Source organism: Dasypus novemcinctus, chromosome 20 (assembly GCF_030445035.2).
Source record: "Dasypus novemcinctus isolate mDasNov1 chromosome 20, mDasNov1.1.hap2, whole genome shotgun sequence".
NCBI classification, from domain to species: domain Eukaryota; kingdom Metazoa; phylum Chordata; class Mammalia; order Cingulata; family Dasypodidae; genus Dasypus; species Dasypus novemcinctus.
The window spans coordinates 36,251,773-36,273,987 of NC_080692.1; the positions used below are offsets into that span (position 1 = coordinate 36,251,773).

At 34.6% G+C, this 22,215-nt stretch overlaps 1 protein-coding gene, 1 long non-coding RNA gene and 1 other non-coding gene across 13 annotated transcripts in view; 2 read left to right on the forward strand and 1 right to left on the reverse strand.

Moving 5' to 3' along the window:
* LOC131274799 (uncharacterized) overlaps positions 1–3,276 on the reverse strand; it is a 181,993-nt gene extending 178,717 nt beyond the window's left edge. Inside the window, exon 1 of one of the 2 annotated variants that reach the window (XR_009182090.2) lies at positions 3,214–3,276. This is a non-coding gene — a long non-coding RNA (uncharacterized lncRNA). Of the gene's footprint in view, positions 1–3,182 lie in introns of both variants that reach the window. The other variant, XR_009182089.2, reaches the window with a different exon arrangement.
* The window catches only part of ATF7IP (activating transcription factor 7 interacting protein), a 111,960-nt gene continuing 92,925 nt past the window's right edge, over positions 3,181–22,215 (forward strand). For 2 of the 10 annotated variants that reach the window (XR_009182088.2, XM_004460325.5), the window contains exon 1: positions 19,879–20,218. Coding sequence is in view for 2 of the 10 variants with exons in the window: in XM_004460325.5 (XP_004460382.1) it covers positions 20,202–20,218 (17 nt within the window). In the remaining 8 variants the exon portion in view is untranslated. Of the gene's footprint in view, positions 3,616–19,871; positions 20,219–21,351; positions 21,445–22,215 lie in introns of those variants that run through there. The other 8 variants (XR_011646672.1, XM_012525862.4, XM_071210176.1 and 5 more) reach the window with 8 other exon arrangements.
* Positions 13,071–13,177, forward strand: LOC111764598 (U6 spliceosomal RNA). The gene has a single exon (XR_002797172.1). It is a non-coding gene; the product is annotated as a U6 spliceosomal RNA (small nuclear RNA).

The following is a 22,215-nucleotide window of genomic DNA, read 5'->3' on the forward strand; positions in this document are numbered from 1 at the left end:
CTGTGTGTGTGAACCTAAAATGGAATCTTTTGTTGAGCTAACTTCAGTTAAGCAATGGCCAACTTCAATCAGGATAGGTTTTAATCCTATTACTGGAGTCCTTTATAAGTGTTATGAAATTTAGACAGAGAGAGAAAGCCATGGAAGTAAGATGATGAAATCAAGAAAACCCAGAAGAGGGAAGCGGACTTGGCCCAATGAATAGAGCATCCGTCTACCACATGGGAGGTCCGCGATTCAAACTCTGGGCCTTCTTGACCCATGTGGAGCTGGCCCATGCGCAGTGCTGATGCACGCAAGGAGTGCTGTGCCATGCAGGGGTGCCCCCTGTGTAGGAGTGCTGTGCCATGCAGGGGTGCCCCCTGTGTAGGGGAGCCCAACGCGCAAGGAGTGCACCCCAAAGGAGAGCCATTCAGCGCGAAAGGAAGTTCAGACTGCCCAGGAATGGTGCCACATACACGGAGAGCTGACGTAGCAAGATGACGCAACAAAAAGAGACATAGATTCCCGTGCCCTTGACAACAACAGAAGTGGACAACGAAGAACACACAGCAAATGGACACAAAGAACAGACAACTGTGGTGGGGGGGGGGGCGGGGGGGGGGGAGAAATAAATAAAATAAATCTTTGAAAAAAGAGAAGGGAGAGACCAGCAGATGCTGCCCTGTGCTTTGCTTTGTGGCAGAGAAGTCAAGGATCCAGTCTTTGGGAAGGAAGTATTGCTTTGATGATGCCTTGATTTGAACATTTTCTCAGCCTCTGTAAGTGAATAAATTCCCATTGTTTAAGCCAAACCATTTCACGATATTTGCTGGAACATCCCAGGAAATTAAAATGGTGCCCCACCTCTTCATGCTGTTAAGTCCCTAGTTCAAGACAAGTGTGTCTCCAAATAATTCTGCACCTGAAGGATTAACACCTGACAAAGTAAGGGGCCTCCAAGCTTGCTTTCATTCTGATGGGTAAGTGCCTACTACCATAGGGATTGATAAGTAGTTTGAATATCATCACACCTGGAAGTTAAATCTTTTTCATTCTTCAGTGTCTTTGTACATTGTTTCATCTAACTTGAATTCTCTTTCTTTTGTACTTAGTCTGACAGTCAGCCTTTAAGTTCTACATGATTAAGTCATGTATCATCTCCTCCGTGAAGTTTTACCATAGATTGAGGAAGATTTGGGTGTTCTCTATATTTCTTTTTTTTTAAGATTTATTTTATTTCTCTCCTTTTCCCCCACCCCCTGTTGTCTGTTCTCTGTGTCCATTCGCTGTGCGTTCTTCTGTGTCTGCTTGCACCCTCAGTGGCACTGGGAAACTGCATCTCTTTTTGTTGCATCATCTTGCTGTGTCAGCTCTTCATGTGTGCGATGCCACTCCTGGGCAGGCTGTGCTTTTTTCGCGTCAGGCGGCTCTCCTTGCAGGGCATACTCCTTGCACATGAGACATCCCCATGTGGGGGCACCCCTGCATGGCACAGCACTCCTTGCATGTGGCAGCTCTGCACATGGGCCAGCTTTCCACACAGGTCAGGAAGCCCTGGGTCTTGAACCCTGGACCCTCCCATATGGTAGGCGGATGCTCTATCAGTTGAGCCACGACCATTTCCCTCTTTATATTTCTTTTAAACTTGTTCTCTCTCTCTCCTTGGTAATAAAGACCTTATGTTTATCTGTATATGAGTTTCTTTACCACTAGACCAATGTCAGAGGTACTGTCATTTCCTCTGGGCATCTTCATGCTTAGAATACTCTCTGAATGCATTATAAATACTGTACTTCTTGAATATATAAATGAATGATTGGTTAGATTAACCAGCAGTTAGAATGGCTAATGATACTGTTTGTAAATGTGTGATTGAGGATATTTGACAAGATGTAACACCAATAAAACCTTGTAATTGGGAGACAAATCTAAAATGTGTCTACATCTAAGACAACTGATCAATGAGTTAATGCTGAACTATCTCTCCCTTTCTATTAGCATAGATAATTGAGTGTTGATTTCATTTTTATTTGCTTATTGTAGGCATACAAAGAGAAACCTAATGGATTTAATTATTCTAAGCCCATCTTTTTTATTATTATAGAATGGAACTTTAAAAATTTATAATTTACTGACCATTTAGTATTATATATGTACTAAGTAAATTATAATAAAGAACATTTTATTAAAATTGAAAACCTACTTAGCATTTGAGCACCTAGTATGTTCTGTGTTGAGCACTTTACAAAGTTTAGCAATTAATGAGTACAAACCTAATTGTGTTATTTCCTGACTTAAAACCTTTTAAGTGATTGGCTTCAGGATAATGTCCATCTTTTAGGCAAGAAATTTATTAAATCAGCTCTCATGTTAGGGATTCTCTCTCTAAGAAAGCTTTTATGATTCCTGAAGTCTGGATTAGGCAAACCTCCTAAAAGCCATTCTGTATTTCGAATAAATTGACTCAAGGTATTATATAAAAATATTAACCACACTGTGCTAATCTCACATCATTTACAAAAATTTCCTATTTACTTTTTGTCTTCCACTAGAGTCTAGGTGTTTTGAGGAGAGAAACAGTGTCATATTTACTATTTTAGTTCCACCATCTAACATAATTCTGGAACAGAGTGATTGCTAAATAGTGAATGAAGTAAGGGAAAAATTACTTCAAAAAACAACCACCACCAAACCTTATGATCTAATATGTGTAAGGCTCCTCTTGCATTGCAAAACATATTTATTCATTCTATCAGTTGGCCCTCTCAACCCACTTGAACCACAGGCATTATTTCCATTTTACAGATGAGAAAACTGAGTAAAACATTTATTCCAGCAAACAGGTAAGTAAGATGTAGAACTATGATGCAAACCCGGATTCCCTACTGGGAGCGCCCCCTCTACTACAAAGTGCTGGCCTTCTGTAAATTTTCATTCCCAAGTAAGATTAAATGGAATGGACACAACTTCCCGTGGAAGGATATGACTGGAAGCACTTGTTCTGTCACAGAAAAACTTAAAAGATGTGTTCTATTTCCTCATTGCTAATACGGTTCAAAATATGCTTTGTGAATTAAAAAAAAAAATCCACATACTACTGCTTTTTCTGAAAATCTTTTCCTCAGCTCTTTAACTCTCCCATCTCTATTCCTTCCTTCTTTCCTATGCCTCATAGAGGGCGCTCACAAAGTGCTACTCACTGATTGAGCGAACGTCCACTCAGAAACACACCTCAAGCTGCAACTAAAAGTCGCAGCGCCACCGCCTCAGACTTCCTTCTGCTTTCCACGGTAGGAGGCGGGGCCAAGCTTCCTCATTCAAATAAAAAACCAGGATATTTGCATGGGGAACGGCCAGTCCGTGAGCTTATTGGCTGAGAGCTTACCGGGCGTGGTCAATATACGACCAAAGAGCCCCGCCCACGTTAATTTGCATAACGGCCCCGGCGCGTGCAAGGGAGAAGCGGGTTTGTTTTTGAATCTGCGGAGGCGGCGGCGGCGGCGGCGGTAGCAGCAGCGGCGGCCTGGGGGCTGAAACGCGCGAGACTTAAGCGGCAACATTGGGGACGGCGGCGCCGGGACGGCTCTGTAGGACGGCGCTTGGTTCCCCCTCCCTCATCTCCCGCCCCAAAAGGTATATATGAATCCCAGGGGCTCTTACAAACACATTTTCTTAAATTACTATTGTATTTCTGGAAGAGTCAAGACCGCATTATGGCGGCTGCTAGAATTGTGTTTGCGCCTGCGCGGCTGCGGAACTGCGGGCGGACGCTGCATGGGAGCACGTGATCTTGCGGGGTAGGGCTCTAGCTGCAGTTGTGCAGCTGGCGGGCGGTGGCTGCGCAAGCGCAATATTCATTTTCAAGATCTAATGTTCTTGTTGGGCGCCATTTGGGTTCTAGATTTATTTTTCCATATTCTTGAGGGGTTTCATTTTGTTACTCTCGAATTCCCACATTTTTCAAGGAAAACCCTTGTTTTATATTGTGCTTCTTTACCGACCTTAAACTCTCTCTTATTTCCCCGATTCTCTGATAAGCTGTGGTGTTAATTTCCTGTAAAAATGATTGTCTCACTTATGGTTCTCGATTATAATTTTAACTTTTAGAGTGTTGCTGACATCATGTTTCTATTAGGAAAATAACTACCAGTTTCTTGCATCTAATGATCTTCTCATGGGAAGTGCATTTATTTGAATTGCATATTTGCAAATAAATTTTTAACCCTATTTTTACCAGTTCTGTCGTGGTTGTTTGGAATGTTTGCAAAATACAATTTTAGTTTTGGAACTGATGGCTGGGGATGGGATGCAGTGGAAGAACGAACGTACAAAATAATTTAAAAAGAAACAATCTGTGTGGATATGTATTTTTTAAAAATCTGTCATCCTGGGTCAATTAAGTTTTAATTTTCATCAGTTTGTGTGTGTCTGAACATACTTGAATTTGAATTTCACATTTTTTTTTTGTCTTTTCGATTACTTGTTTATTTCTGAAATACTTTGGTTAGATCATTATTGTTACTGTTTTAAAAATAACCCCATTTCTTATAATTTTGTCAATTTGTAAAATATAACACTTGATAGTAAAGTTTAACACTTGGTAAATTGTTCTGATAAAGAATCCCACAAAGAATTACCAACTACGTTGAAGCTTTCGTGAGGAATTAAATGACCGTTAATAAAAATTAGATGATTTTTAAAAACACTGTGCCATGTAAATATGTAGAAGATAACAGTTGTCATTTTAATTTTCTTAGTAGTTAAGTTGTGCCTGATTTTAGTTTCTTAATGAAGGTGGTTATAATTGCATATATGTTAGTGAATATTTTAGTTCAACTAGTGTCATATTTAAATCATAACTCCTCTGAGTGAAGTTATTTTGAGATTTTCATGATTCTCCCATTGTGCAAATTATTCCTGACTAGGCTAAAAACTTGAAAACGGTTTTCATAAACTTTATCTGTGATTTGTATGTATAATTATTACTTGTTTGGTTATATAACTAAAATTAAATCAATCTTCCATCAATGTGGTAGTGTTTTATAATTTTGGTCAGTTTGGGAACATTTTTATGGCCTTAAACAAATCGCCTTAGTATTAACTAGATGTAATTGAAAAGGATGCTTTTGGTTGGTGGATATTTAAATGATGTCACTGTATGAGAGAGAATAGAATGATAGGAAAGATTCTTTTTTTCCCTCATCTGATGGTAATTTGTCTTGTATGTAATTCCTGCACTTCTACGCAAAAATATCTTTAGAGGCAATTGTTTAATCTTGTCCCTTTTATATTGTGGGGTGGCTACCCTACACTCTCCACCTTCCCTCCCCCTCAGGGTAGACTGGCTTGAAGTTGAAAATGTCATTTAAAAAAACATCTGTGTGTATGTATGTACGTATGTGTGTCTGTGTTTGTATTTACATACATATTTAGGTTAAGAAAAGAACTTTGGTCTTAGGGCATAGTATACTTTGAACTTAACAGAAAACAAATATTTTGGTTTATATATTTAAGGTTTGGCTTTAGTTTGAATATACAAATGATTGCCTTTCAAGTTAATGTCGAAAGTCATAAGATTCTTGAAAACACTGAAGAATGAAGTGTTCAATGTAAGTATTTATTGGTAGGACAATTTTGCCAATTTTAATAAGCATATTTTGAAATTTTAATTTGGTAGTTATGATGCCGCAAAATTTTGACACATATGCGGCATAAATAAATATTAAGGCTAGGTTACTAAATACTAAGTGATGTTATTTAAAAATCTTTCTAGCTTTGTGAATTTTAAACATCATCAAACTTTGGCTAGAATAAACAGGTTTGAATGATTAAGTTATAAACCATTAAATTTATCTTTTTTCTGTAAATCATGATTTGAATGTGTGAGAAATTTATTATTTTTTAACTTTTTAGAGGACATTTGGGAAATGTTGAGAATGAATTGGCAACATTCGGAAATAAGCAATCTAAATGTTTTGGTGATTTTTGTGAACTCTTCTGTAGTTGATCAATCTATCAATATTGATCTATTATTTTTTCATTGGGATTATACTTTTATTCTTTCCTTTTTTCCTTAATATTGTATTGTGAGTATTTTCTCATTCTTCTAAAATGTTTTTTATTGGCTACATAATGTTATATTGTGAAAAATTCCCAAATTATGAAATATTCTTCAAATATGATTTTAAATGGCTGCGTAACGTTGCTACCTCAAATAAGGATGTACTGTGACTTGTGTGACTTGCTGTACATTTTTTTTTGTTGAATATTGTTTTTCTTACCTGTTTCTCTATTATGAGTAATGCCACAGAGCTTTTAAGATAATTTGCTGAATTGTTACAGTCTTTCTTTTTTTGAAAAGCATTTCCCATGCCATCAACAATTTGGTGGGTGAAAAATAGTAGCTCAGTAACTTTTTCATAACTAGTGAAATTGAACTTTATTGTGCCTTACCTATGCATTTTTCTCATTTTCTGTGGATTTAGCGCTTTAATTTTTTGACTTTTTAATGGTGAGTTTTTCTTGTTTATTTGTAACAGGTATTTGTGGATATTAGTCCTTTGCCTTTCGCATTTGCTGCAGCAGTTTTAATTTATCAGTTACATTTTAAGTTGTTTATGGCTTTACATATTCAGAAGTTTCACATTTTTATGTAGTCACATGTACTGCTGTTTTCCTTTGTGATATCTTCCAGTGCTTCTTAACCTAGAAAATATTACCCTGTGTGAGATAAACTAAATGTTCATCCATTTGGTTTATTTTTTCTTAGATTTTATAATGTTTTTTAAAAAAGAACATTTTATTCTTTATGGTATTTATTTTGACTTTACATGAAGATGGGGTGATAGTATCCATTTCCAAATATCTAGTTTTCTCAGAATTTTATGTGGGATCCATCTTTTCTCACTGGTTTGAATTGCTTCTTTTCACTGTGAGTTCTTAACTTTGTTTGTGCTATCAATTTTGTTTCATTAACCAGAGATACCTAACGTAGGGTTCATTGACCTCTGGGGGTTCTATAGATGGTCTTAAAGAGTTTCATGGTACCCCTTGAAAATGTACACAATTTTATGTGAGTTTGCATATGTGCATTTTTGGGGAAAGGGTTAAACTCTCAGCTTCTCAAAGGAATATCTAATCTAAAATATGGTTAACCCCTGTATCTGGGCCCTGTTCTTAGAGCAGTATCACATTATTTTAACTACTGTAGCTCCACAGACTATATAAAGATAGTATAGTAGGGACAATACTTACAATTTCTTTTCACAATTTTTCTATCTAGTCTTATCAGTTGGTTTTGCAGATGAACTTTAGATTCATTTATTTAAATTTTTAAAAAAATCAATTGAAGTTTTGCTTAGAATTGCAGTAAACCTCAATTTGGGGCGAATTTACATCTCTATTCACGAATATGATACATTTCTTATAGGTCCCACAAAATGCACTTTTTAGGGACTCTGGGAAAATTTGAGATACCTTGACTTCACTACATGTTATTTTCCTGGTTTCTTGTTGGTGATAAAATGTTAAAAAGGGTGAATTAGGAGAAAATAGGATGTATTAGGGTTCTGCAGAGAAACAGAACTGACAGGATATGTGTATGTGTGTATAAACGTTAAGAGATTTGTTATAGGAATTGATTTATATGACCATGGGGATTGGCAAGTTTGAATTCTGTAGGGCAGGTTGCAAATTGGGAACTTGAAAGTTAGTGATATTGAATTCTCCAGGAGAAGCTGGCTGACTGAAGGAAGTAGAGATAGAAATTCTGATTGCTGAAATCATCAGTTCTACTCTTAAGGCCTTCAGCTGATTGAGAGAAACTTCTCTTATTATTGAAGGCTGTCTCCTTTGTTGATTAAAGATGTCATCAGTCATGGATACAATCAACTGACTAATGGCTTAAATCCATGAAATACCCTCACAGTAACAGGCCAGTGCTTGCTTGACCAAACAGCTGTACACTATAACCTAGCCAGGTTGATGCATGAAATTAACTATCATGTGGGACTGGGTTTCTCCTTTTAATCTGCTTTAGGACATGGTGACATAAAAGGTAGTACAAATATGAAATTTAGATACGGAGAAAACAGGTTTCAATCTAATTCTTTTGTGGCCAGGATGGAGTCTTATCCATACGTATACATATAAAACTCTTTTTAATATTCTTGTTATAAGAATATTTTATGTTATTCTCTTGTATGGATGTTTTCCTAATTTTTGTGTAAATTTATTCTTTGTTAAATCTATTCTTTGTGCGGACTGCTGTGAAAAATATCATCTTGATAGTGATTTATTTCAGTTGTAATTCTACTTTATCTTTTTCATAGTAGGTACAGGAAAAAATGAGGTTATTGTCAAAAATATTTTACTTATTGTTGAACTAGTTAAACTTGAAAATTGGTGGAGGCGTGAAAAGTGAAATCAAGGAAATGAAAATAGAAATAATAATGTTAAGATATTATTTGCTTTTCTTAAACATTTAACCTTTTTAAAATCAAGTGTCTCTGGGTTTTCTTCCAGCAAATCTGCTTGCAAAGGTTTGAATATTATACTTTAAAAAAAGCAATCTTTGCCCTTAATGGAGAACTTATAATAGTTCTGACAGTTTATGATCCTTGGTTTCTCAGTCTGTAATAGATGAGCAGTAACAAATTAGGGGAAAGAGAAATGCTACTAGGGAAATGCATATAGATAGGGGTAAGAAGTTATGGCAGGCATCTTGATAGTGAAGAGAGGGGCTGGATTTTAAATATTAAAAGCAGGAATTTAAAAATTGAAGTTTGAGGCAGTTTACTTTGGGAATTGTTTTCCCAGAGCTGAACCAGTGTTTATATAGCATGTTCATTATGGTAATTGATCAATCTGATTAATGGTTCTGTATCATTGAGAATATTCAGTTATGTTTATCCTATTCAAGAAGGCAAAGAAGCATATGATTTAGTTTAGAAAGGTTTTTGTTAGCAATTTTTAAAAGTTTTGAGGCATATAAAGATGTATTCATGTGGCATACTAGTTTTTCATGGGAATCACATTGAAAGTTTGAGGAGAAATTTCCTACCTTGAGTTCTCAACAGTTGTGGAGCATATGATATATAAAAATTAGGTAGTGTTTTAGCATTATTTAAACAGTATATTATAAAAATATCATCCTTGTTAGTTCCCTAGAGCTCTTAGAAATTACCTATCCACTAGTGAACCTTTTCTTTCAAAGATTCTTGCCCTTTTGGTTTCATAGGTGTCTTTAGAGACATTATAACTTAACTTACTTTGTAATATTCTTTCTCATGTTATCCTACAATCCACAGAATAAATCAGGGGTTTCTTCTGGCATTTTAGCTTGTTCCAATCAGAGTAATGAATTCCACAAAATTAAACTTTGTTTATATTTGCTTTGAATTGTGTGGAGGAAACCATTTAGTATTGGAGTTCAAGTGTATGGGTGCTGGGAAGCATTTTCAGTTTTTAATATCATGCCAAATGAGATGACTTATTTATATAGTGTGAATATTTTCAGTTTTGAATTTTGATCATTTAGAATTTTGAGTCCTTATTATGACTCTGGCATCTCCTTGGCTGCCTTCCAAAAAATGTAGGCGGCCTAAGGAGGTTACAGTTGATGGTGCTTTCCTGAGAAGGGAGAATTTGTCTTTATAATTGTACCTAGATAAAAGTGATAGTCTGGAAAATAAAGGTAACAAAAAATATTATAAATGTGTTTTGCGTTATTTTGTAGATACATCTCCTTTAGTTTGGGAGAGAGCTCATTGCAAGATGGCAATGTGAGATAGCATGATACTGTCCTATTACATATTACTTCTTACCTTCTTTTATAGCCCCCTAATACTTTGGAGAACAATTGTGTTGGTGGGTACCTAAGAATTAAGTGTCCATCACTCCATGGCACTTTTACATTTTTATAAAAATTTTGAATCTTATGTTAGAATGGTGATCCTTAGAGCTGTCAAAGCTGTAAAAGGATCTTTTCTCAGGTCAATGATTCTCAGAGAGTGCCCTCCATTTTGAGGAAAGGTACACTTAGAATGTAGGAAGGGAATCCATTGGTTTTGGGGACCAGGAGAAAAGGGGTTTGGTGGAATAATGCTGAATGACTTTACTGCTCAGCTAAGGCTTTGAAGCCTTAGGAATGTAATGTATCTGCCCTGGTGTCGTTATTAGATTGTATGTCTTAAGAAAAATGGGAAGTGGGGAAGAATGGAAGAGGAAAGAGGGATCACCTTTGAATATCTTTTATTTTTTTTTAAGTGTAAATGTTGCCAGGAAATAATTGAATTAGTTAGAATGTCTAGATGCTCTGAGAGATACTAATTGTATTGTTTAAAAAGGATAAATTTTATTTCTCTCTTATGTAATGATAACACAGGAAAATTGTTTAGGGTTTGTAGGTGGCTTTGCCTTAACATATGGCTTCTATCTCTTTGTGGACATCTCTTTGTAGAACTTTAAGTTTCACCAGCCAGAGGCAAAGGAGAAAGAGTATAAGAGTGAACACTCATTTCTTTAGAGAGCATGATCTGGAACTGGCATGTGTTACTTTGACTCAATGTTTTATGGGTAAGAATTTAGTCATTGGACCATATTTAGCTGGGAAAAGAAGTCTAGGAAATGTAATGTTTAGCTGAATAAATATGTGTCCAGCCATAACTAGAGGATTTTTTAAAAGAAGTGAGAAATAGATATTAATGAAAAAATAGGATTTTTTTTTTTTTGCTATATAAACTGGAGAAGTGTAAGTCATAGTTTGATATTGAAAACTGTTTTTCTGTTTTTAGAGATAGGTCCAGATATAACTATATCTTCTTTTGAAATGGTATTTAGGGAGCTTTGTACCCATGATTTTGTGGTTGAGATCCCAGTTTTTGTAAATATTTATCTTATTTGGTAGAACTCTTCCCCTCTCTGCTTTCCCTTAAAATATATTAAACCATGATTAGCTTAATTTTGCAAGAATTGGAATTTCAATTTAATTTAAGAAACTCAGTGTATTATTTTTTATTCTTGCAGATTAATTTGCTAATTTTAAAAGAAATGAAAGACTGTAGGTATAATAAGTAACAGCATTTGTTTAAATTACTTGCTTCATTCTGAAAGTTGAGTTTATGTTTGCATGCTTAGCAGATTGTTATTTTCTTCTAGTCATAATTATGTATACATTTCATGATGTAAAGTGTGATACTTAAGGGCTTTGTAATATATACAGGTAAAAAGATTATGGTTATATACATTCCATGAAAATAGGCAAAACTTACACTTGATTAAAATATTCCCCCACCCCTGAGATGGCTCCCTCGTCTGTCTACTTGTTGTTTATGCTCATTGCTCTGATCGATATGTCCGCTCATTGTCTGCTTGTCTTCTTTAGGAGGCACCAGGAACTAAAACTGGGACCTCCCCTCTGGGAGGCGGGTACCCAACTGGTTGAGCCACATCTGCTCCCTACTTGTTGTATCTGCTTGTTGCATTAGCTTGTTGTGTTAGCTCGTTGTGTCTGCTCATAAATAATAATTTAAAGTAACTTTCTACATAGCATGTGATAGGTACAACAGTAGGTATTTGTGTACAGCTCATAAAGTGGGACTCTATTTGGGGGAGATCACAGGAATCTTCCTAGGGAAGTTGCTTTTAAGGGATTAACAGAGGCTATTCCTGATAATGGGAATAAATAGCGTGTTCAAAATTGCAGAGATAGGAAAGAAGATAATTGGGGGAACTGCAAATAGCTCCCTGATATAAATCCTTGATTCTGATAAATGAGAGTCATTTTTGCCATAAAGCATGTTATTGTCAGCTGAAAGTTCTCTCTAATTTCCCTTTTCGTTTGCTTTATTTTGTATCTTTTAAAAAAGACATTCCATTCCATCATGCTTTTAGTTATTTGTGTTATACTTTATAAGCTTTCTGGGGTTAGAAATCATATCTTGATGTACCTGACAAATGTCAGTTTTAAAGACAAATCCCTTCTAATTAGTTTATGATAAAAAGTATAAGATTGCTTTCCATATTGCCTAACTTAATAGTCAAATACATGCTTTTTGAAAGAATAGAAACCCTTTGTTTTAGGTAGAGGTGCAAAAAAGAGAGAGTAAGATATTCTAACCCTTTTATTTAACTCATTCTCCATAGGTGTCTGAGCATTTTTTTTAACTTTATTTTGTACATTTAATAATTGAAAATATAAACAATTTAAAAACTAAAGAAAACAGTTGAATAAAACCATACATTTCTCATTTAGATGTACTGGATGCATATAAATTTTTTTTTAAAGGAGGTACTGGGAATTCAACCCATGATCTTGTACATGGGAAGCAGGTGCTCAACCATGGAGCTATAGCTCTTCCCCAGAACTTTTCTTAAAATAGTCAAACATGTAATTTACTTAAATGGGCATCTACCGGTAAATAGTAAAAAATTTGACAGATACTTTACATATGAAAAATTACAAATAGCAAATCAATTTTGGAAAAATTTTCAATCTCATTCAATAAAAGGGAAGAAAATAAGAAAACAATGAACTGTATTGCTTATCAATAAGAAATTCTAAAATTATAACTCTGAAGAACATTTGTATGCACATTAATGGGCTTGAGAAGATGAAATGATATATTCATTTTGAGTTTTAAGTTTGTGTAATATTCACCTTTCCCCACCAAAGTTATTTTAAGTGATCCAGCTTAAATTTGTAAGGTATACATAAATAAAGTAGCAAAAATTTTTCCAAAAATCAGTTAGTAATACAAGTAGTATATTGAGGTGGAAAGAATGGTAGTTACATATTTAGACCTGGGCAATTATTGTCTCTTAGCAGTATTCCTTATCTGTAAAATGGGCATAACACTTAGCTTTTGTTATGAGGGTTAAATGAGAATAGATATATAAAGTGCTTAGCATTGATACCTGATGCATTTCTGTTCCCTGACTCCAATCAGTTGATGAATCAATTAATTTATAATGAATGCTTATTAAGAGGCAGCTCTAGAATGGAATACTGCAGTGTAGGGAGATTTATAGAAAAATAGTAGTCTTCATTTTTGGAGCTAGAATTTAAATGTATTTAAAAAGTAATTGAGGTGCTTGCTTCGGCAGCACATATACTAAAATTGGAACGATACAGAGAAGATTAGCATGGCCCGTGCGCAAGGATGACATGCAAATTCGTGAAGTGTTCCATATTTAAAAAAAAAAAAAAGTAATGAAAAGTTATCTTGATTCCACTGGGAATCTTCCATTTTCATTTTAACAATGAAAAATAGTTTTTTCCTTCTGTTACTAAAGTAAAATACCTACTATTATCTCCATGGTAAAATTGTATAAGTAAACAAAGTCATTTGATATATGATGTGTTGCATTAAAATGTTTAAAATATGTAAAAAACAAGGAATAAACTTTAACATTGTCAGAAAAAAGTAATTGAGAAAACTTAAAAAACTAATTTAGAAAAGTAGGTTTGCTAATACTACTTACTGGTAAGGAAAACAAGCACTTAAAAAAGTAGTTTGCATGCAAAGAGGTTTGTAGGCTTTAGGACTGACTCAATAAGTAAAAAATAAAGACATTTAGAAGAAAAAAACCCACAAGATGAATAAGGTCACTAAATTTACAGTAGTAAACCTCTTCATGGTGAAAAAGCACTGATTTTCTCACATTAATTATGTTTGCAAAGTTTATCCATTTCTTCAGATACCCATCATGGCCAAAGTCAGGGATGAAATTATTTATTTTGGGGACTAGATCCAGACAGAAGTACCCTTTTTCTTCATTGCTTTTTAAATATCAGGGTGTAAATCCATTCCTCCTCCATTCCCCACACCCCCTGCAACTGTGAGATTTGTTGAACAAGGTCACTCAAAATGGAGGCAAAATATCAGTTTTTCTTTCATAACCTTTCCTTGTGGCCAAGTTTCTGCCACTTAAGGCACAGTTTTGACCATGTAAGTTTTAGTTTTCTGATTCTGTATCTTTATTTTGTTATTTTATTTGATCATTTTATTTATATGCATCTCATGAGGTGCTAATGAATATAGATCTCTATTTTCTGGTTAATGACACTATTCGTTTGATTTGAACTTTAAGAGTTAATTTCTGGATGTTTTGTAAAATGTTACAATTTACTTATTTATCAGTTTATGAGATCAAGAAACAGGAGCCATCCACTTTATCTCAATAAATTTTTCACTGTGGTACTTATAACTCTTAAGATAATTGTTGTGGGTTGAATTGTGTCTCCTCAAAAGACATGTTCAAATCCTAACTCCTGGTCCTGTAAATATGACCTTATTTGGAAATAGTCTTTGAAGATGTTACTAGTTAACATGAGGCCAAACTGGATTAGGGTAGGCCCTAATCCAGTATCACTGGTATACTCATAAGAAAGGGGGAATTGGACACAGGCAGTAGGGGAGAGGACCATGTGACGACTGAGGCAGATTGATGCCCAAGAATTGCCAACAAGCCACCAGAAGCTAGTAAGCCTCAAGGAGGGATTCTTTTCTACGGATTTTGAACTTCTAGCCTCTAGAGTTTTGAGACAGGAAATTTCTCTTGTTTAAAGCTGTCCAGTTTATAGTACTTTGTTATGGCAGCCCTAGGAAACTTAAGGCATATCATATCATGTTTATCTGAAATTTCCGTACTTGTCAGTGTTCCTTATCAGGAAGTAATGGTCTTTATTCCCTATAAATTTGGGGCTCTAAAAGTTACAGAAGAGATACCAAGTTGATTTCCTATGAGGACAGTGTTGGCATAATTTCTACAGTTGACATGCAATCATTGTTCCCTGACATACCTAATTAAAAGACATATATTTGAGTGTCACAGTTGTGGTCATTGTTTCAAATTTGATTTATTCAGTTTTATCCAGGTAGGAAGGAAAACATTATTATGAAACTATATAAATTGATTCATAAAAAGTAAAGGGATACTGTCATGGTCGTTTATGCAATATTATATAATCATAGTTCTAAGTAGTTTTCTTTTTCTAAGGAATCATTATTCCTAAAATATTCTGGTGGCTTGTTAGCTTATAATCTATATTAAGATTTTTCACAGTATATTTTTTCCCTGAATTCTGAAGGTATTGGATCAAGATGTTACTTAAATTACTATTTGTACAAAATATATTTTAAATTGAGAGTAGTGATAAATTAAGAAGAAAGTTTGCTCTGTAGTGCCTTTGCTCTTAATTGTAACTGCTAATATGTGGCATGGATTTCAAGTTGTTTTGGATCTGGATGTGCCCACAGTCTTTATTGCAAGTGGGATTCACAGGTATTATGTTACAAAACTGGTTTGCTGTCTTCTCTGTTTTCTTTTTCTATATACTGAGTAGTAGCTTCATTGTTCCTTACAGTATATGCATTAGCTCTTGTCTGTGTATATTTCATATAACCATGACAAATGAAATATTAACTACATATTAAATCAGTACATTAGTCCAAGGCCTTTATTGTTTTGCTGACCTTGTAATCTGTTTACATTCAGTTGTCTACTCTGGACTAACAGAATCAAGGAAACCCAGACCATTCCCTTGATATAGATTTAATGATATTGATTTCTGAGGACGATGTTAGTTTTATATCTGGATGCCTGTACCTAGGAGTCTGTTCCATTTAATAGTAATAATTAAGAATACTTAGTGCAGTACTTTACTAAGGATCTTTTCATGTTTATTTCAGAAGACAATTTCTGGTCTACACATTTTGTTTTCAGGTACAGTGACAGCAAGGATCTTTTTAAAATTTTATTGAAGTATATCATTCATACATAAACATATATAAATAATACATATATAAGTTGTGAACTTAAAAAACAAACATGAGTATCGTCATACAGGGACAGCAAGGATCTTGACTCTCATTGTACCAGCCAGGTTCAGTTGCTCTCTGCTTTTGGTGTATAACTGTCATCTTTGGAATTTTATTCACCATCCTAGGAATTCCCTTCATCCCTTTTCTCTGTTTTCTCTATGCCATGTCTTTTTACTGAATTGTTCTATCATTTGGGAGTGTGGGGTGTCACATTCTCTGTTTGTTTTTTTGAGGAAGGGTGCATAGGATGTATATTTTTTGAGACAATGTAGGTCCGAAAAGTGCCATTATTTTAAATTAATGCTCGATTGATAGTTTGGCTGGGTATAGAACTCTAGATTGGAAATAATTTTCCTCCAGAATGTTAAAGGCTTTACGCCACTATGTTCTTCATTCTCTTATTACTATTGAGAAATCTGAAGCCATTCTGATTTCTGATTTTCTCACTGGAAGCTTATAGAATCTGTTATTAGTCTCCAGTGTTCTGAAATTTCACTGTTATATGTCTTGGTGGGGGTCTGTTTTATCACTATTTGCTGGGCATTCATTTGGGCCCTTTTAGCTTGACAACTTTTGTCCTAAAGTTCTGGAAAGTTTCCTTAAATTGTTTCATTGGTAATGCCTTTCTCCTTATTTCAGTTAGAATTTTTGCAACTTTGTCTTTTGCTCTACATTCAGGGAGATTTCTTTGACTTTATCAACCTATTCTAATGGATTTTTCATTCTTTCTATCACATTCATGAATTTCTATTTTTTTCCAAATACTCCTTGCCTGTAGTATCTAATTATTGATTTATGAATGCAACATCTTTTGTTTTTTTACTCTGTGGATATTGAGTTTTTTTCAAAATTTTCTTCTTACATTATCTATTTCATTTTTGTTACTGTTGTTTGTATGATTTTACTCTGTGTTCCATGTTAGAAACTTTTTTCATTTGTCTTCTTCATTGGCTTACTGCATAATGTGATACGGGACAGTAGATTTGTCAGTTTTCAACTTCACTATAGGCTGATCTAGGTATGGGCAGTTTTAGGGGAACTCCCAACAAGACCTAGAAGCCTTATTTCTTTGGCTTCTCAGATACTCCCAGAGAATCGTCTTCCATTTTCACACAGAGATAAAGGGTCTGATTGTCATCATTCTTGGAGGGGAGATTAATGGAGGAGGAGAACCTGGAGTCTCTGCAATCAGCATTAGATCGCTTAATCCCTCTCTCTCTCTCGTGTGTGTGTGTGTTCTTTTCACCTTTAACTGCGACTTCATCTAAAGTATTTTTCCAAGGCAGTTTTTGTTTGCTGATTTGTTTGTGTGTGTGTGCGCGCGTGCACGTGTGCAGGTATTGGGTAGACATTGTAATTGGGGAGGACAGCTAGGATATTTTACTGCTTCTTAAACAGCTTACTTTTGTATTCCCTTTTATAGGCACACAATCCTATACCCTCTTTACCTCCATTTCCAAAGGTGCCTGTTCTTTCCATTTCCTATGTTTTTTGACGATTATGCCATGTAAATCAAGTTAGTTCTTAGTTTGTCCCAACTGCAGCTTGGAATTTGTCATTTTGGGGAGTACTTAGTTATCACTGGTTCTGCTTATTTTTTAGCTTCCAAAATATTTGTGGATATTGTTTCTGTTGGTTTTCTCCCAGTTCTTAAAGATTTGTGTCTTAAAAAAATCTTCACTATAGTTTTAGTGGAATTTAAGGAAGGAATGTAATTAGGTGTTGTCAGTTTACCATCTTAACACTTTTCTAATATTCCTTGTCTCTTTTAATATGTATAATATTGACAGTAATAACTTGTAATTAAAAAGCATAAAGGTATATTACTTGGCACCAAATTCAGTAAAACCTTTTATTTAGGTTCTGTGGAATTTTCAATAGTTTTCATATATAAAGGTTTGTAATTGTGTAACATTAGAAAATGTAGTAGTGGACTACACTTAGTTCTGTGCCATTTGGGATTTTTTTGTTTGTTTGCTTTTTTAGGCGGTACTGGGGGTCAAACCCTGGACCTTTTACATGGGAACCTTTTTTTTTTTTTTCCCAATACTACTTGTGTGACCCGTTAAGAGATAGAAGTAATAAAATGTGGCAAGTCATAATAAGGATATCATAAGAGATCTTGAGAGAGCAATCACATCTGGCTTGGACAGACAGACAAATGGACATAATCTGTTTCATCAAGCAAGAGTTGGAGATAAAACTACCTTGTAGGATTAGTGCGAGAAATAATTGATCTATTAGGTATATAAAACCTTTCTGAAGACTTGATCCAGTACATCTTTGTCATCCAAAGTCCCTTGTAAAAAAATACACATACACACACACATTTTTGTGCCTTGGGATAATAGAGAAAATCTAGCAAAATGGTAGTAAGATAATTGTAATAACTGGAGGAAGATTGGTAGGTACAACGATGAAACTTAAATTGTCTATTATTTTGAAATCTAAGTTAGCTGAAAAGTAGCTCTTATAGCTATTAGTAGCTATAAGACATAGGAAAGCTTAGACTGAGCTTATAGCATTTAGGAAAGCTTAGACTGAGCAAGGATTTACATTGGCTTCTAAGACAAGACAGTGTTAACAATGGGGAAGGAGGAAAATGAGGGCAGTATGCCGGTAAGGGTGAATTTCCCCCAAAGAATCTTCTTCCTGAATGTTAGCTTCTGTTCATCAGGCATCTCTAAATTTCTTGGCTGTCTCCCCATTAACCTTACTCAGATTGCAGTGCTGCAGTAATGTCTTCCCTCTTCCCAGTTTACCAACCTCTTGCTTTTAATGAGCCGCCCTCAGAGAATCACAGCTGTATCTGAACAATTACTGTGGCTTAGATCAACAGTAACCTTTTTCTTTTTTTCTGAAACAGTACAGTATTTAAAGCAGTTTTTATGAATTTTACCCCTTTTGCCTCAAGGAGAAGAGTCAAAGTCCCTTTAAAAGCTGAGTAGTTTGTTTTTGTTAACTTTTATATGGAAAATTTCAAAATATAAAACAAATAGAGAATGAATAATGAACCCCTTGTGCCCACACTCAGCTTGAACAATTGTCAACTCTTGGGGCCAATCTTTTTAGCTCTACCCCTACCCACCCCTCCTCCACACCCTTAAATTTTTCAAATGAATGTCTATGTCTGGGTGATAGATAGAGATGAGCTAGCACAGAGCAGCTAAATTTGAGGAAGGTAGATGTGGAAGAGATAAAGAAAAGGTAGATTCCCTAGCTGATGTGAGTGATCAAGCAAACAGGTCCTTTCTGTGCTTTTGTCTTCCTTTTCTCTTGATGTCTATGGTACTGCTCCCTAAGACAAATTTGTTGAGATCTCTGAAATTTGTCTTGTTAATATACCCCCTTTCAGATTGAATTTTGGCCTTTGTGCTCTCTATTTTTTTTTTCCTCAGAGGTGTCCAGATCTTTATTTTTATTTGCTTTTCAGCTGTATAAAAATATTGGGAGAACTGTGGCAGGGTACGAATTGTAATTTGTCTTGAGATCACTCATCTGGGGATGCCTTTGTGACCATGCAGACTACCAAAGAGAAGAAATAATTTTTGTCTTTGTGGTAAATTATCCAAAAAAAGCTTTGTTGCCATCTTAGTTCTCATGATTCTACTTCCTCCCCAGCTGTTATTTAAAATAATGTTAAGATAATTAAATAATAATAATGCCAAGATTCTTAAGATTTTAAATGCAAGTTTTCACCATTCTGCTCGATTTGAGCACTTTAGGGCTTAGATTTTATGGGGGAAAATCTTTAATTAGCCTTCTATATATTGAAATTAACTTGATGAAATGATCATCAAGATTTTAAAAACCTAATTTTCCAGACTTTACAAAATAGATATTCTTTCCATGATAAAAGTATTACAAAAAGGTAAAAATTAAAAAAAATAAAAATAAAGAAAAAGTGGAGCCTTGAACAGAGTTTGACTTTTTTTTTCTGGATTGAAATGGAGGCTTTCTTTCAAGCAAATTCCCTGATGTTTGCTCTGTGTGATTTGGCTCTATCTCTGTAACTGCTAATATGTGGCATGGATTTCAAGTTGTTTGGGATCTGGATGTACCCACAGTCTGTATTGCAAGTCGGGATTCACAGGCATTATGTTACAAAACTGGCTTGCTGTCTTCTGTTTTCTTTTTCTGTGTCCTGAGTAGCTGCATTGTTCCTTGCAGTATATGCATTAGCTGTTGTCTGTGTGTGTTTCCTGCAGGCTGACAAAGTGGGCGGGGCTTTGTTTGATACATAGCTGAGTTTTCACTGTGCGTTCTTGAGTGCACATTGCAGCCATCTTAATTACACTTTAGTGCAACTGAGACGGTGCAGCTGTCTCAAAATGGCTGCTGACCTAGTCTTTGTAGCTGCTTAGACAGCAAGTATGCCAGGAGGAGACTTGTAACATGCATCAGGACCAGAGGTAAGAACCAATTACTCTTTACCTTAAACATTCAAATTAAAAAACATCTGAAATTTACTGAGTTGATAGAGGAAGTTGAACTTAGAGCTTGTTTGGTAAAAAGTTGAAGTAAATATTTACTGATAGAACCTTTAAGCCTCTTTATGGAAACAGTACTTAGGATGATGAGGTCAAAGGTTAAATTCCTATATTTTCACACCATCTTATGTTGTCTCATGCCAGAACTTTTGATCATCACAGTAATGTTTTTCTGACCTTAATTAACGTAATATTCCTTTTGTGTTGGATATTTTAGTTTGATATTTATTTGCAGAAATTACAAACTATATCATTTGAATAGGTTTTTTTTTTTTTAAAGAAGGTATAAATAAGCCTTGTTTTGCAGGAAGAGTGATGTTTTTTCTTTTTTTTTTAAGGAGTTATTTGGTAGCTTTCTGGGAAGAATGTTAATCCTCTGAATATATAAATCCTAGTAACAGCAAGAAAATTTTTTAATACTATAAGACTTTTTTTTTTGGTAGTATGGTTCCAGTTCTTTTTCATCATGCTTCCTCCTCCATCTAACTCTCATATTTTTATGGTCCTTAACTTTTTTATTCTATTTATGTTTTGCTTAAATTGGCATTTATTCAGATTTTGAATTTAGAAATAAATTTACTTTTTCTAGGCCTGATACATTTTCTCTATAACTAATGTATTCTGACCCAACATAGAAGTGATGTTAAATACTTGGTTACTTTAGTTACTTAAGTGATTTTGTTTATGCCCATTTTGGTTTAACTTAAATTAGTGCTATTTTTAAAAGTAATACAATTTAATAATTTTACAAATTAAAAAAGTTTTTTCAAAAATCTTTCTTAACATTGTTCTGAAATAAAAATGTTTATTGAGATATTGTAATTCCACAGTTATCTAGAAAGGTGGGAGAATGAAATTTTTATTGACCTAATATTCTAGATAGCAGAACAGTTAGACCTTAAGAGATTTCTTTTTCTTAAGTTGTAATAGTCATTAAAATTCCTAAATGGTATAATAGTACATTCCCAGGTTTTACCAGTAGAATGTTATGAATATGTCTCAGACAAATATATCATAAAACAGTAAGTTTTGAAAGAATTTTTCTTTTTTTCTAGGAGGTACCAGGGATTGAACCCAGGACCTTATACATGCAAAGCAGGCGCTCAACCACGGAGTTACGCCCGCACCCCTTGAACTCTTTTAATAAAGTAACTTTTGCTCATTTGATTCTTATGTGAGACCCCAATTTATGAAAGGAAAAAATATAGTATTTTATTGTTGGGTACATATTTTTAAATGTTATATTTATAAGTCTAATAAATTGAGAACAATTAGGCTAATATAACAAAATTTTGAAACAGGAGGTCACATGTAAATATATTTATTAGTTTCAGGATATAGTTAGCTTATTTGTAGACTCCCGGCCACTGAAGTACTACTGTGTAAATTAGTTTGTAATGCATTCTGTAACACATCTCCTTTACGTTTTTGTTTTTTTTTTTTTCAAGGAGGTATAGGGTATAAGATCTGTATTTGCATGACTTGTTAGCGGTTTAAAGTTGTGGCTTTGCTGAAAACTCTTGTTTATACAACTTGTTCTTAAGGTTTATTTTTAATAAAGTAATTGTTTTTTTTTCATTTGTTCAGTGACCTAAGAAATATCCTGGGATCACTGTTTATCTCGGTTTCATTAACAACTTTCACCTGTTTATTTCGTTTTTATTAACTTACTGAATTGGAAACTTGTAGGCTATCCATTGTGGTAGGTTTTCATACTTTGAACATTAGTTTATGTAAATCCAGTCATGTGAGCTTGCCCCTCTAAAAAAGAAAAAATATCAATACAGGCAAGGATTTCTACCCATTTTTCCTTTCAGTAACATTATGAGTGGGTATGACATAGACAGGTGAATGAGCTTTGGCCTTAATTAATCTTGTTTCTTCCCTCATGCCTTTCATAGTCTGAGTAGTTGGCAGTC